A 14,951-nucleotide genomic window follows, 5' to 3' on the forward strand; every position below is an offset into this window, starting at 1 on the left:
CATCATCTTTGTTAAAACGTCGTTAACATAATTTTCAATGTACTTTACACAGACGAGAATTTATGTGAAACTTTAGTTTCATAAAAAGTGAAATAAACTGTATGCTCCTGCTTGGTATATTCAGTTCCCCTGTTATTTGCATAGAGCCTTAAAGGAACATTGGGAAAAATTCCAGACCTTTAAAATATCAATCGAAGGCTAATTTCAGATTTTACACGCAATGAATAAACTGGACCCTGATACTGTAAGATGATACAATAGGGCCAAAGGAAAGACTTTTGTCTTACAAGAGTTCCCAGTGTTCCCTGTTTGTACGTGTATATTAACTCCAGTATCTGCATGACTTGCTGAGCATAATAATTTTTCTATTCTTATCCTCATACTTCTCCTAAATGCTACTTACAGAACAACATGAGAGTTAATGTTGGATTAACAGCAACACCTCTCTTCTTGACCCATGTATCTCTCTAGCAAAAAAATCAAATATGCCTAAAAAACTTGATGAAGGAAACGCACAAGAGAAGTAATTTGGGAAAAGATGGAGAAGATAAACATGGTAGAAAAAAAAAAAATCAAAGAAAGAATGACTAGAAAGAACAAATGAAATATCAAGAAAAAGAAGATTCAACATGGCATACGACGAAGTAATATAAGGCTTTGGTGATGAAGACAGGAGGACTGAACTTCACGTATAAAGCCATAAACTCATTCAAAAGGGACAACACAGAAGCAGACCATTTTAAAGACAGCACGGTTGAACACATATTTTTTGAGTCCATGAAAGGCATCCAGAAAGAGGAACTGAAACCAGTTTTAGTTAAGAGACAAATGTACAGGCAAGGGTTTCAATTGTGGGAACAAAAAAGCATGGAACGCAAGTAAAAGCCAACTGAGCGCATGATGACAGCACTTAGAGCCCCACACCGGCTTCCTACCTGCTTCAAAGCACCACACAGTGTTTAAAGTTTGACCTCTGACATGGTCTGAGAGTTGGCCTTTCCCTCAGTGATGGTCCTAGCAGTAGAGATATTTTAGCTCATAGACAGACAAAACGCAATGAAACAGACAAGTCAAAAAATTAGAGTTATTTCATCAGTTTGTGAGTTTAATTACATTTCCTACTGTTTACTCATCTTTTGTCAGGTATTTCAGTGCTTTACCAATGGGAAAACAAAATTCACTATGGTAATTTACAGGAATCTCTTTATTTGCACTTAGGATACAACCCAGAGTAATTCTGAGCAGTGTGTGGCAATATTTTAACTATTTAGGACAGGAAGTAAAAAATACCAAACACATCTAAAATTGCTTTAGGAATTTGTGCAGACAGAAGGTAATTATACTAAGCGGACTTTGGCCAAGACGCTCAGAACATGAAGCGATCTCAGAACCTCGTGGAAATTACCGTGGGATCTTTAATGAGAAGTGGGCTAAATCTTCGTTTAAATTGTCCTTAAAAAGATGCCTTCTCTAACGCCACATTGTCACTTTGCTACGCCGGTTGACAGCACCATCGTATTCCAAAATTAGATGGCATGTCCAACACTACAACACGCAAATGAAAAAAAAACAAAACCAAAGAAACCCCAAAGCACAATCATTTAAAAAAATAGACCAGGAGCAGACATCTCAAGTGTTTCATATGCACAGAATTACTTGCTTCCTCCTCTAATTTATTTCAGATTAGTAAGAGATCTCTTATTTTAGGTCAGCGCTATGACAATGGAAGTATGCCAACGTAACCTTCATTTTCTTAATTAGCATTTAACAAGAAGTTTGCCCTCCTCTAGAAATATTTCTTTCCATAAGGAAGAATAACCTTGAACAGAAGACAAAACTAAACCAAGGAGAGGAGAAAAATGAAACTGAAGCTCCTGACATATTTACACGCCTTTAAAATATATTTGGTTACATACCATTAAAATTTAAATAAAATAGATCTGAGTAAAAAATGACTTCATCTCCCAGAAGCAAGCACAGCACTATATCTGTATTCATAACTACTTCGGGGAAAACCAACCCCAAAGAAAGTCCCTCTTCTACACATGCTTCCTACCACGGACCACATGCTCACGTAACTCATTGTTTATCTAGTCTGGAAACAAAAATGCCACCAAAAAGCAATCACAAGGCAGATGGCCGGTTTCACTAATCTGACCCTATTTCTTCCAAGTAAATCTAGCCAACTGTTGCAATAATAGCGATGCCCCAAATAATCCACCATTCCTATAATGCTTAAATTTGCATATTTAGGTTAGGAATGCCTGGCATAGCTGGATTAAGATTTTCCCCCAGTAAAACAATGCTTTGTCATAAATTCTGTTCCAGGGACCGTGCCGATTCTTAAACCAGACGCACCCACGCACTGAAAAGCTGAGTGGAGGCACATCCACAAAACATTCTTACCAACCTCACCTCTACAGCTGAAACACGTTTGGAAGTTTCCTTTTACTCTACTTAAACCCGACAGTAAAGAGTGACAAATGCAAAGATTCTCGCTGTAGCCGCCCCCATGACAACAGATGACAAGATGCAGCACAAGCTTCATCTCTTGCTAATTAAACGAATCAATTAAGAGACTATTGTCGCAACTGTGTAACTGCTGTTCTATAGTGGCAATAACAACCCCACGGGGAGGTCTTTTACCACATTAAAATGCTGTCCTCCACAACTCCATTTGATATTATTAGAAACAGTTATTTGCGTCTTGCTGTCATATTAGTAGCAAAGGCAAATTATGGAAATATGCAGACCAGAATGGTCCCAGTATGAGATCAGGTTTGGTTTTCAGCCTCCAAGGGAACAACTGCTGAAATTCCAAAGTTCCCTAAAGTTCTTTAATGGAACTGATAAATCTATCAGCGCAGCATCCATTTAGATTCTAGGTAAGGGTCACATATTTGCATACTTTCCTGCTAAGCTGATACAATTCAACTAGATAAATTATCATATTAAGTTTACCCTCCTGAGTTAAACTGATGGAGTTCAAAATTGTTTTCGATGGTTGTCATTAATCGCTGTTACATCCTAAATGCTCACTTTGAAATCTAATTGTGCTGGTGTACCAAGGGTCATATTAATAGCATTTTTAATGTTAAATCTTTGTAAAACATGTTTATTTTACTGATATTACCGCTGAAGCCTAGAAGACTAATGAGAAACAAAGTGTATTTATTATCAATAAAAACTTCATTTAAAATTTACATTCAGAGACTTAAATTAGCTTTACTAACTTCATCATGCCTTTGTTTCATTAAGATCCCTGGTTAAGCTTCAAAGCCGTATAAATTAATACCTCCTAAACAGTTCCTGGGTATATGCCAAAGTTGCAGCCATCAAAAAGCTTTTTAAAAACATAGGCTATACATATGTTTATTACTTGGCAATAATCATCATCTTGAGAAGAAAACACTATCTTCACTAAGAAGTAACAGCCTTGATACAGCTAAAGCTCAACAATACTTCCTTGGCCAAACTAATAACTATTTCAACATTGGTAAATCTTAGTTTACCGAAGGAAACCACTTGAGTTACCCTTGGGCAACCTGTCCACTTGTGTTCCAAGAAATAACAGGCTAATTAATGAAGTTCAGTCCTTGTCCTTAAAGCATTACTGAGCTCAATAAGAAAGAAATTTGTCAAATGAAGTATGGAAAATCAGAAATTTTTTTTTTCCATTTGCTTATTTCCGAGGGATAAGGGGCATAATTTATTATAAGCAAAGACTACTACACTATAGATAGCACACACACTACAGAATCCACCAACATTAAGGACGTTCATGGGAATTGTGATCTACTTATGATGTTATCACAAATTTTCTCTCTGCACATTAAAACTGTAATTAAAAACAGAAGAAAAGGCCGGGATTAAAAATTAACAAATAAAAAGCAAAACATTAGAATCTAAATGTAATAGCTCTTTTCCAGTCTGGTTTTTTTAAGAGAGCAAGGCGTTCAATCCATATTTCTGTCTCTAAATCCCCACATTCCCCATCTCATTTCATCTAATTATCCCATTTGCACGCACTTACGCTATTTTAACCTGCTGACCAATTTCAACCAAATTGGAAGAAAAGGTAGGTAAGTCCAACTATCTATGAGTATCATATATATACTTTTTTATATATATATATACACACACACCCCATATATATGGTATCTATAGAAACCATAACTATATTTCCACAAATCTTCTGAAGAGCACTGGCTGTGCTAAGGAAACAAGAGACATAAATCCATGGTCCAGCTGAGGAAAATTTGGCAGCAGCCTGTTGGCCAGCCAGCATGTTCACACTGGTCATCCAATAAGCACACGTGCAGCTTTGGCTTCACCTTGACACCACCACCTCTCACTCAAGGAGGTCTCAGGCAAAGATTACAAGAAGTTGTTCTGTGGGAACTTGTTGCACTTCTGGTTTCTTTTAAGTCATGGAAGCAAAACTCAAAGAACTCCAAGTGCTTTCTTATTTCTCTTTCCAAAGGAATCCTGAGCAAGATTCCCAAAATAATATAAGTGATTGCCCCATCTCCGGAAGTGTTCAAGGCCAGGTTGGACAAGGCTTTGAGAAAACTGATCTAGTGGAAGGTGTCCCTGCCCGTGGCAGGGGGGTTGGAACTAGACGATGTTTAAGGCCTCTTCCAACCCAAACCATTCTATGAGTCTAGGACATGGCTTTTGGTAACATCAGTATTTCTAAATATCTCGGGTGCTTTTGAGTTTGTCCCCAGTGGACAGCTTTAATATGTTCACTATATCTTCTGCTTTAAAACATACAAATACATAACAGAATTCATATAAAAACAGCACGTGTAGCTGTGTGGTTGCACTCCATGGTAACACATCCACATCATGTGAGCTGGAACAATTCTCACTGAGCACTCCTAATCAAAGGTGGAAGTACCACTGCTTTCGTAAGTGAAATCCTTGTTGCATGAACTACCTGCATTCTGCAGAATACTGCAGCAGCTTGCAGCCAGTCTCAAGGCTCTCACCACTCATGCTCAAAAGGGACTTGCAGAAGTTAATGTTTCCAGAAGCAATCGCACATTTTTCCTTATAACACCTTCTGTACTACCAAAATGTCACTGATGATAGCTCTACTACTAGAAGTACTGTAGTTCACAATGCCTCTGAAGCTGGGTGGAAAGAAAAACTATGCAACAGTAGAATTCCCTTTAGATCAGCAGGGACCCTAATCTTAAGGCTTGTGAAAAGGAAGAAAAAAAAGACATTAGCTTGCAAAATAAACACCTACTGGCCCATATTTATTTTCTTGTGGTTAATACTCTACATATTCCAATAAATACAACCTTTGTAACCTCTGCAGGTTTTCAAACAATGTTTGAAAGTACAGATCTTCAGTATCTAGTTTCAGAAGTGTCATATACAGAAAGAAAAGCAGAAAGAAAGAAAACCTGTTAAGAACTGCAATGATTTGTAAGGGTGAAAGAAGCAGGTTGTTAAACATTTGTCATTGTGAGCTAAATCAGACTCATACAGTCAAAGCTTCCATCTTTATTGCTATTTAATTGGTCTTTGTAAGAACACAAGGAGAAATGAGAAAGGAAGAAGCTGTCTGGAAGCTGATGAGATTCTATACAGATTGGAAAGTTCCAGTACAATTTGTAAGCCTCAGTAATGGGAGAGAAAGTTGGAAGTTTGCTGTTGAAGCAAAAGCAAGTCATGGCAGGAGGGAGTGGGAAGGGGAATCAGAAGTGAGAAGTAAAGTTGGCACACTGACCTGGTAGCTCCCAGGGTTACCTTAGATACATAAATGATGAATATACAATAACCCAGGAAGTAAAGGCAAAAATTTTGAGGAATGCCTCTTCTGTAAAGCTCTCCATTTCTGACCAACTTCATGAACAACATACGTAACTAATAATTGCCAACCTATCTGGAAGTAGCTAAAGAACAATCAGAAAGTCATTAATATTGAGAGATCACTACTGTACTAGAACATGGGCCAACTATGCTAAAAAGCACAGCAAGGGCTTAACAGAGACTAGTTTTCCTAAATCCAGTGTTCTCAAGGTGGAGTTTGCAGAACTGGTCACAGTGGTGGGTCTCCAGACTATTTTAAATGGATCTGCAAAAAGGCTGAAGAACAGCAAGTGTAGTATTAACAGGTTATTAGTAATCATATGAGAGCCTCAGCCCCCACAGTAAAACTTCAGACATTTTGTAAATCAAAGGTGACAAATAGCACTCCATCAGAGATTAGACTGGAGCAACGAAAAAAATCTCCATTGAGAAGGCTGAACGGAGAAAACAGTGCTAGGAAACTCAGAAGCACCTAAAGACAGCTTAATCCTTAGGTCAGCGCAATTCCACTCAGTTCCACGTGGGTTCCTATATTGTGCTCACCACTGAAGGAACGTTGTAAAGTAATAAACTGAGCAACATGACTAACATCTGTCACATATATGTCCTTTCATCCTTCTCTAGAGGAAAGAAGTAACTGTTTTTCTCTACATTGCTGCTTTGATGTTAGAGAACAGAAGATGAAAGAAATGGCATGAATTATGAGCAGAGGATAGTGAAATTTTCCACTGTGGCTGGGGACTTCTCACTGTCTGGGACTGTCTCTTTTGAGGAAAGTGTGTGAGGAAAGCGTTCCACTGGACAGGGCATCACTGTCAAGCATGGCCTGCAGCCCGAAGCTGACAATGACGTTACGGACGCAATGGAGCCAGCCCACTCACTATCTGAGCATATGGACAGTATTTCTTTATTGGCAATTCTACACAGAGGCCATGACACACAGTCTAGAACAAGTTTAATGCTTCCATAACTACCTGTAGTTCTCTATACATGCAGCTTTCTTAGTGTTAAAGGCTGCCTGGCCAGACATATTTCATTGCTGAAGTCCAGCTGACAGAGGCGTGAATAACCAGCAAATGATGGGGCCCATCAGTGGGCCAGCAAAAAACATTGCTCTCACGTAAGAGAACAGAAGGTGGAACGAAGAGACAAGAGACATGACAGAAACCGGAGGCTATCCAGAAAGAGAAGAAAGGTAGACTTTGGTCCTCTGAAAAGACTAAAACATACAGGCTTTTGAACTGCAGAGGCTGAAGCAGAAGCTCTGTGTATAGATCTTAGTATTTTTCTACAGATCTTCACGTTTGTTACAAACCTACATCTGTGAGCTGCCTACGCACAGGAGACAATCCATAAAGGACTGCTGCTTTGCTTCCTGGTACCCTTGCTTTTGGGCACCATTTTGGACACTAATCTGAAGCATGGATTATCTTGTTTCCTTTTTCTTTGTATAGTACACAGCACAATAAGATTCTTTGGTGTTACCATAATGCTATTAAATACACTACCCGAATAATTCTAGCTTAAAGTGGCAGAATAGCAGGATTCCATTGGCATATGATACCTAGTCACATCCACCAGAGAGGAACAACGAGTAAAAACTCATAAGAAGTCTCAGTTACAGGAATAACCCAAGATCTGTTTTGAAATAATTTAATTAGGACTCAAAATGTTATCATCCCAAGAAAAGTAAACCAAATCCATGTAGTTTCCCAGTCACCAACCATTTCTTACAGCTGAAAGTATCTAAAAGTTGCTTGCTCCTTGTGCAGAAACATCCTTGTACATCCTCCAATAGCACAAGTCCTATATCAGATCAGAGACTCATAACCCTCTACCAAAAAACAACTCAGAGAAAATAAGCTGTTTAATGCCCCTACAGTTTGAAGAGAAATGCTCAAGTAGCAAAGAATTTCTACTCACGATCAGAAACAAACAAAAAATATTATAAGAAATCCATGTAGACTCCCAAATGATGCTAACAGCATGCACTCAAAACTATGATTTCACTGGGGAAAGCAACATGAATTTTCTTCTTCTCCTCTAAAACAACAGAAATATGCTGCTGCACTAACAAACGTTGGTCCTACTGTCTACGTGTTTACCATAGGTTATGCAGCAGAATTCACATTAAACTGTTGTCCTTCTGCTGCAAAGTAGTTTTCTCTGTCCTTCGCCTAGCTAACTGGGACAGAAAGGATGTTTCTAATAGAGAAGCATACCTTTCACTTCTCCTCTGAGTGTCAGCTGGCTTCCTAAAGCAGGGACTTGTGTTTTATCAAAAAACCAGTAGCAGAATTGTTTCTACTGGCCAATGTCAAAAAAACAAGTGAAGCCGTTTATCGAAGCTGATGCCCTCCTGACAAGCCAGGGAGCTGTGCTCCTGATCAGCTGGTTCTAAAAATACGTTCTGATGGACAGGTCAGCAGTGTATACGCTCAGGAGCATCACATTGCCTGCCACCACTGAAATGCCAGCAACATTTGCCCCTGTCAAAAGTAACACGGAATGCTCAAAGCTATCCCTAACGTTTTCTACTATGAAAAAAAGAGCAGAGCAGTAATTTCACAAGCTCTTTGTTACATTGATAACAATACATTACAATAATAAGGAGCAGTCAAGAGTTTCTTGCTGCTAAATATTCCTTTCAAACACTTACTATCTTGACTGCACTTCTATGCTAGTAAAGGTTTAGTGAGAGATACAGAACGGTGAGCCCAAAATTATTTTTAGGACCTTCATTCAAGATTATATTCTTTTCATTGACTAAATTGTGTATGTGTACACATACACACGCAGGTACACACATATAGACTGTATATCTATATGTGTAGGCAATTTGTAGGGAATATCACTGTAAGGAAAATCCATCCTTCCTTGCTGTTACCTAAGCTGAGGGTAATTAAGTTGAAATCAGAAAATAGCAAAAATGTTAAAGGAGTAAAAGACAAATTAAATAAAGGAAAGGAGGAGAACAGTAGGCTAGAGGAACTGATAGGAACACAGGTGCAGACTCTGGCTTGGATTCTGTGGGAAAACTGGTATCAGAGCAAACCCTGGGAAGCAGACTTCATTACTGCTGCTCTACTCTGCTCGCTGAAGTTCTCCCTCTGGATTTGATCAGCAAGACATGTGCATAATTTATATTAAATAAAAAAATGGTGGATAGAGTATTGCAGGCTTTTCTTTTTAATCCTCTGGAGAATTTTAGTTGTAATCACATACTTGATTTCCCAAAATAACTAGGATCCAATAAACACGCACGAGCTAGTCAGTAAGATCTGATACATATTACAATCCATTAGCTGCTTAATCACCAATTTTTTAAAGCTAAAAGTATATCGAAACTGTACCCTCTTTTGTCTTCTTTAGCTATTGCACAAGGCCCAGCACAAGAGTTCTAGTCTGTAAGTGAGACTCCGGGGCACTTCTCATATACAAATACAAAACGTTCTCCTATTTAACTTAACAACAAATTTAATTTTTGATGTCACTAAATATACACAATCAAATTTTCTCTGTTACAGCACCCACTTACAAGGGATGGATTAAAATATTTTCAGTATTATCTTATCAAGTCACATTTGTGTTTATATCTTATCTACTTGGGGTAATTAGTTTCTTCTCACACAAAGACTATGACATCAGTCAGCTAGTAGCAATCTTGCATATGCAGGATGCAACTCCAGAGCTGAAGCACAAATACAATAGTGCAGAACAAAAGTTTTATTTTATGTCTTATTCATAACTGCTGCTCTGGTTGATATTGAGTAAGACAAATGTATATGCATGTATAGAGATATATTTATAGAAGCAAAAAATATTCACTTTTCACCTCTGAAAAACAACATGCAAGTCTACAGGTATTCTTACTGTGCTGCATCTCCCAAAAAATGGCTTTATAGGACTTGTAGAAGAACTGACAACAAGTAAGTAGAATGAAAGCATTATCATATGCAATCTTAATCTACTTTTGTCCAAAACATATAGCGCACACAGATGTCAGGACTAAATTCTAAAGGGAACGTATCACTCCTAGGCTTTTCGTTGTTAATGTCACTACAGGGAAACCTGTTGGCAGCAATCAAGATGACTGACTTTAGAGGATACTTCAATTTTATTTCATTTTCAGAACTATTTTCAGGTGCCTAAGGAACTTGGAAAAATTCAATGACTCATTTTAATCACGCAGGTCATGAAATCTGATGCTGCTTCAATCACATATACAATCACATATATGTTTAAGCATCCATCACCTAACACAAAACTTTACTTTCTATATTATACATGATTGCTCAAGATAACAGCAGATGAAAAATCTATTTTATTGAGTAAATTCTGTCCAATGGTGTAAAATCTGATTAGGATTTTAAAAATACTTCTCTCCAACAAACAAAATCTGGGAGAACCACAGAACACTTTGCATCACTATACAGTCTTTTTATAAGACCATTACTGACCCACCTCTGGGATGTGAGGGTACATGGTATGGTGAAGCAACAGAGATCAGAAAGTTCAGGACATAGGGAAGTGTGGGTTTGATAGTAATGTGCAATAAACTTACAAGTTTACAACCAGTTAACTGTCAAATCCCTTGTAAATGAAACAGAGGCAGACTTGAATCAATTGAAACGTGGAATGCATACACTTGCAAGTTAGCTTCAGAAATTTGCCTAAATTCAGCCGTTAAGCTCAGAATATTTACACATGACACTAGCCTTCACAAATACAAGCATAAATGTGCTGCCAGTGTCATTTACCCATTTTCTGTTTAGATTATATCCTTCTACCAACATAACTTTATACATACTTACCACTGTGCCTAGAAACTGAATGCTTGTATCTCCAGAGGCATTCCGAGAAAGCCGCTGAAAAAAAAAAATAGATATAAAAACTGATTAGAAGCTTCTCTGTAATTTGAAACCATTCCATTTTTTCTGTCACATCACTGTAATCAAAACTAATAGAGTACACAAAACTATACATAAAACAAATAAAATATAACCATTTCATTCAAGAATTTCAGTACTAGAAGTCTAATTCACACTTCAGCTCAGATTTTGGTTTTGTTTCAGTCAACTCAATAAAATTTATTTCTGAAGAACAATGGAAACAAATATGACCAAGTACAACACAGAACAACCTTGCAGAAAGATGAATGTCATGAATAATGAGGCTTTTGCCATCTCTAAACGTTTGTGATTCTGTATTCCTGTTACTCACATTTACGTCTTATCATCATTCTCTCCTAATGAGAGACATTTTAATCTCTTTTTAAAATGCAAACCTCCAATGATGCTACTTTGAAAACAGGAAAAAAAAATGACCTTATGAAATGTCTGGTCACCTACTGTGGTTCAGGAGTTGATTGAAGTTATTAAACAGTCTTCAAATATTACATTGTCAGTAAGCCACAAGACAATGCAAAAGAAAATACGTTATTAATTTAACACAGTATTATTCGTAATCTAAATATGCAAAATGCACAAAGAATTCTTTCTTCTTGTGAATTGTCTCCTTCTTCAATGTGAGAAGTTTTTTCTCCCTTTTTCTTCCTGCTGTTAAATTATGCAGACCCAAAATCAGGGCCCTAGTCACAGAATGCAGCCCTAAGGACACAATGCCAGGTGTGCATACAAGCACAGAAGCATAGATTTGAGAAGATGAGTATAAATTGCAAAGAGTTGCACGGAGATCTTCAGCCTTTTAACGACAACGAACCATAGGAACAACAGGGCTGCAAATCATCTTGAGAGATATTCTATAGTCTAGTACCCCTGGCAGACTCACCACACATCTGTGTCACTCCCAAACGACCCAAACGATGTGTGTCTAAAACTCATTCTTAAAATCTTTCCATTGCACAGACTTCAGTAAGTAATTTATCCCAGTGTTCAACATGCTTATCATCAGAAATTTCTTCTTAATATCTGACTAAAACAACCCTTACTGCAACTGCAGCACGAGTTCTCTTTTTCATCATAGATAGGAAAGACAGATTATTCCCTTTCCTTTTCCAGCTACCTACAAGTATGTGAAGAGCCACTATCACAGCTCCCTTTAGTCTTGTCTTCTACTAGACTAAGTGAGAAAGTGCTACACTACAATAGCTATATATCCCTCGAAACAGTTTTAATACCAGTAAATTACATCCTGGTCCCTTTTCAGTAATGGTGCATGTTCCTCAACTACACTTTCTGAAGTACTAATTACTACAGCCCAAACATGCTTATTTTTTGACTTAACAGGTCACACACTGACACTGCAATCTGTACAATCATATGAAAACAAAGGATGATGTGCCAAAGCCTGACATATTTCAACAATAATGATTAATGGAATGGAAAATATGGGAAATAAAATTTCATACAAAACCTGACGTTTACTTTTATAAAGGAAACAGGAATATACACTTTTCCCACAGTCTAGCATAAACACAATCAGGTTTTGGAAACCACAAAGAAGAACAAAGTACCGGCTGCCTACAATGAATGAACCGCATGCCAAAACAAACAAGTCCCAACCACTTGATAAGCTGTCAGAAAATGGCAAGCTGAAAAAAATTAAAGGATTTAATTTCTTTTTTTCCTGGAATGCCCTCCACCCTTGTTAGAGTTCTGTCACTTATTGTACTACCCTTTTGTCCACTTTCAAGGGTCATTAGAGACCTTTTCATGTCCTAATAAAAATTCCATTTTTTTGGCTAATCTCCCCATCACACAGAAAAACACAACTTAAAAAACAAAACAAAACCAAAAAAAAAAAAAGAAAAATAGAGCCCTTTTGTCATCTGCTTTAAAGGCTTTCAAAGTAAAGCCAGGTATCTTGACAACTTGACTTTTCGCAACTGAAAACCAAATCATTAAGGTATTTCCTCACACAGACTCTCTTTACTCACAACTAAATAAGCTAGCATAGCAATAGCCAAGCCCTTTCAAAAATAATAAAGCCAAACATATACGCACATCAAGAAGGCACCTTCTAAAGCCATAATCTCAAGACAAGACAAAGATATAAGCAGCCTTTTTCCTGCTCTGGCGCTGTTGAAGTGCACTGGTATCACAGTATAGTAAATCCTCAGTGCTACTGTTCGCTGTGTCCAAAATAAAAAGCATTACATTCAGTTGTTGATAGCATTAAGAGTCAGTAGAAGCAGTAAAATCCATCTCTTAAATTAACAGCCAGTGCGGGGGGGGAAATGGTGAAGGTGAGAAAAATAGTTAACAAACAGAAGAGAAAAAGAAATTTCCCTTCTGGGTATATTGAAAAAAAAAAAAAAAAAAAAAACACACACAAACAAGAGAGAAAGGTAGAGAAATTCTCCAAGTCACAAAACATATGTTACATCAAGACCAAAAAGAGAACTGCCAGGCTTTTGAGAACCATGTTACAAAAGAAGTCAGCATATTATCATAATTAATGTTTCAAATTACAGTTGTAAATAAATTTCAGCTGTTAGATGTGATTAGATTTTTTGAGGCATATTGAAAGGAGCTATTTCTGTTCCACTGGTGGGCTTGTGTTTCTGGGATTTGTAAATGTAATTGATGTTTTCAAGAAAATGAAAGGACATGGTTAACAATTATTCTTTTATTTTCCACCTCTTTAGAAAAAGTACCAGTCTCCGGTTTCTCTTGTAAAGTTAGATATTTACATATTCTATACCTCATAATAGATGGTTTCATATTCCATGTGATAGCAGGAAAGTAATCAAATAGAGGTAACAAAAGAGAATAGTTGATTATATGCATTAGCATTGTTTTCCTAATAAATTGCAAGTTATTTACTAGGAGGTTTACACCGAAAAAGCACGGAAAGTCTACCATTTGAACAAAGACAAAAAACCACTGTATGTTTACCTGCCAATGCAGTAAAATTACATTGTCGGCATCAATTGCATGATCTTAGACATAACCAATGCTCTTTTGGTTGACACAACTGATAGAGCTTCAGGCTAACTTAATTAGCATAATATGAGTTAAAAGTATAATTTTTTTCCGTACGAGAAAGTAACAAGCTAAATCAAATCTGGAAAAAAAAAAAAAAAAATCACAACTTCAGAAAATCCATCTGCAGTCTCAAAGCTGTCAAACGGATGTGAGTGTTACATAAATATTATCTGTATTTTTACATACACAAGTTACAGTACGCTATACTGCATATGCTATGTATATACAAATAAAATGCTTATGCATGCACATAAAAACACACAAGTGTATAGAATCATACAAAACGTGTTTGATTTTCCTCCATCTTAAGCGTATGCTATATCACAGTCATTTCACAAATAATCATTTTAATCTGTAAAGCTCAGTAAATTACTAGAGGTTAATGTGATATGACTTTAAATTCTTCTGCTTTGCCACAGAAAATTTCTTCCACTTAGTTGAGTATCAATGATCTATTCATCGTAAGATGCAGTAGGGTTACAATCAGCTTTGCATTAAGCCTGCAGTGTGGCTGAGCACTTGCAGACAAAATTGAGAACAACCTTCACATGAAGAAGGATAACGAAGCTCAGCCAAACATAAAATATATATTATTGAAAGAGATTCTAACCCAACACAGACATTATCAGACAACAGCAAGATCTCAAGAGTATTTTCCACAAATCTTCTGGTATCTCAGGCTCTCCAAGCTGCTGGAGGGGAGCAGCTGCAGGGAAGGAGAGATACCAAAACAAAGAAACTCCAACAGACCAAAAGCAATTTTTTTGCTTTGCTTACACATGAAAAAGTAATGTGTCAAAGTCAAAATGAATATGAACTGGCAAAGGAAATCAGATATATAAGTTTCTCAAACACGTTTATCTTGAACTACTATATATTACCCTCATTTGTTCAAAGTAAAGCTGGAGATCATTTGCTGCGGAAAATGTACAGATTGTCACTTGGCCAACTTTTTTTGCAATTTTTTCAAGCCATGTCATGGCTATATTAACAGTTGGACAACATGTATGATACTATACAGAACAAAACCAAAACGACACACACAAAAAAATCCAACACCAAACAAAAACACAAACCAAACAACAAGCCCAGAAAACTTATACATAGACTATAGATAACATTTTGAGTGACACACTGTAGTTTCCCAGCATAGTGCTGTTTTTCAGAATGCAGAAG

General features: G+C 37.1%; 1 protein-coding gene across 1 annotated transcript in view; it reads right to left on the reverse strand.

Annotated features, from left to right (window-relative positions):
• The window catches only part of PCCA (propionyl-CoA carboxylase subunit alpha), a 321,041-nt gene that overhangs the window by 49,888 nt on the left and 256,202 nt on the right, over positions 1-14,951 (reverse strand). Inside the window, exon 21 of the mRNA XM_086611055.1 lies at positions 10,641-10,694. Within this exon, the coding sequence (XP_086467181.1) occupies positions 10,641-10,694 (54 nt within the window). The remainder of the gene's footprint in view (positions 1-10,640; positions 10,695-14,951) is intronic.

This window comes from Tauraco erythrolophus, chromosome 1 (genome assembly GCF_009769465.1).
Source record: "Tauraco erythrolophus isolate bTauEry1 chromosome 1, bTauEry1.pri, whole genome shotgun sequence".
Lineage (NCBI taxonomy): Eukaryota > Metazoa > Chordata > Aves > Musophagiformes > Musophagidae > Tauraco > Tauraco erythrolophus.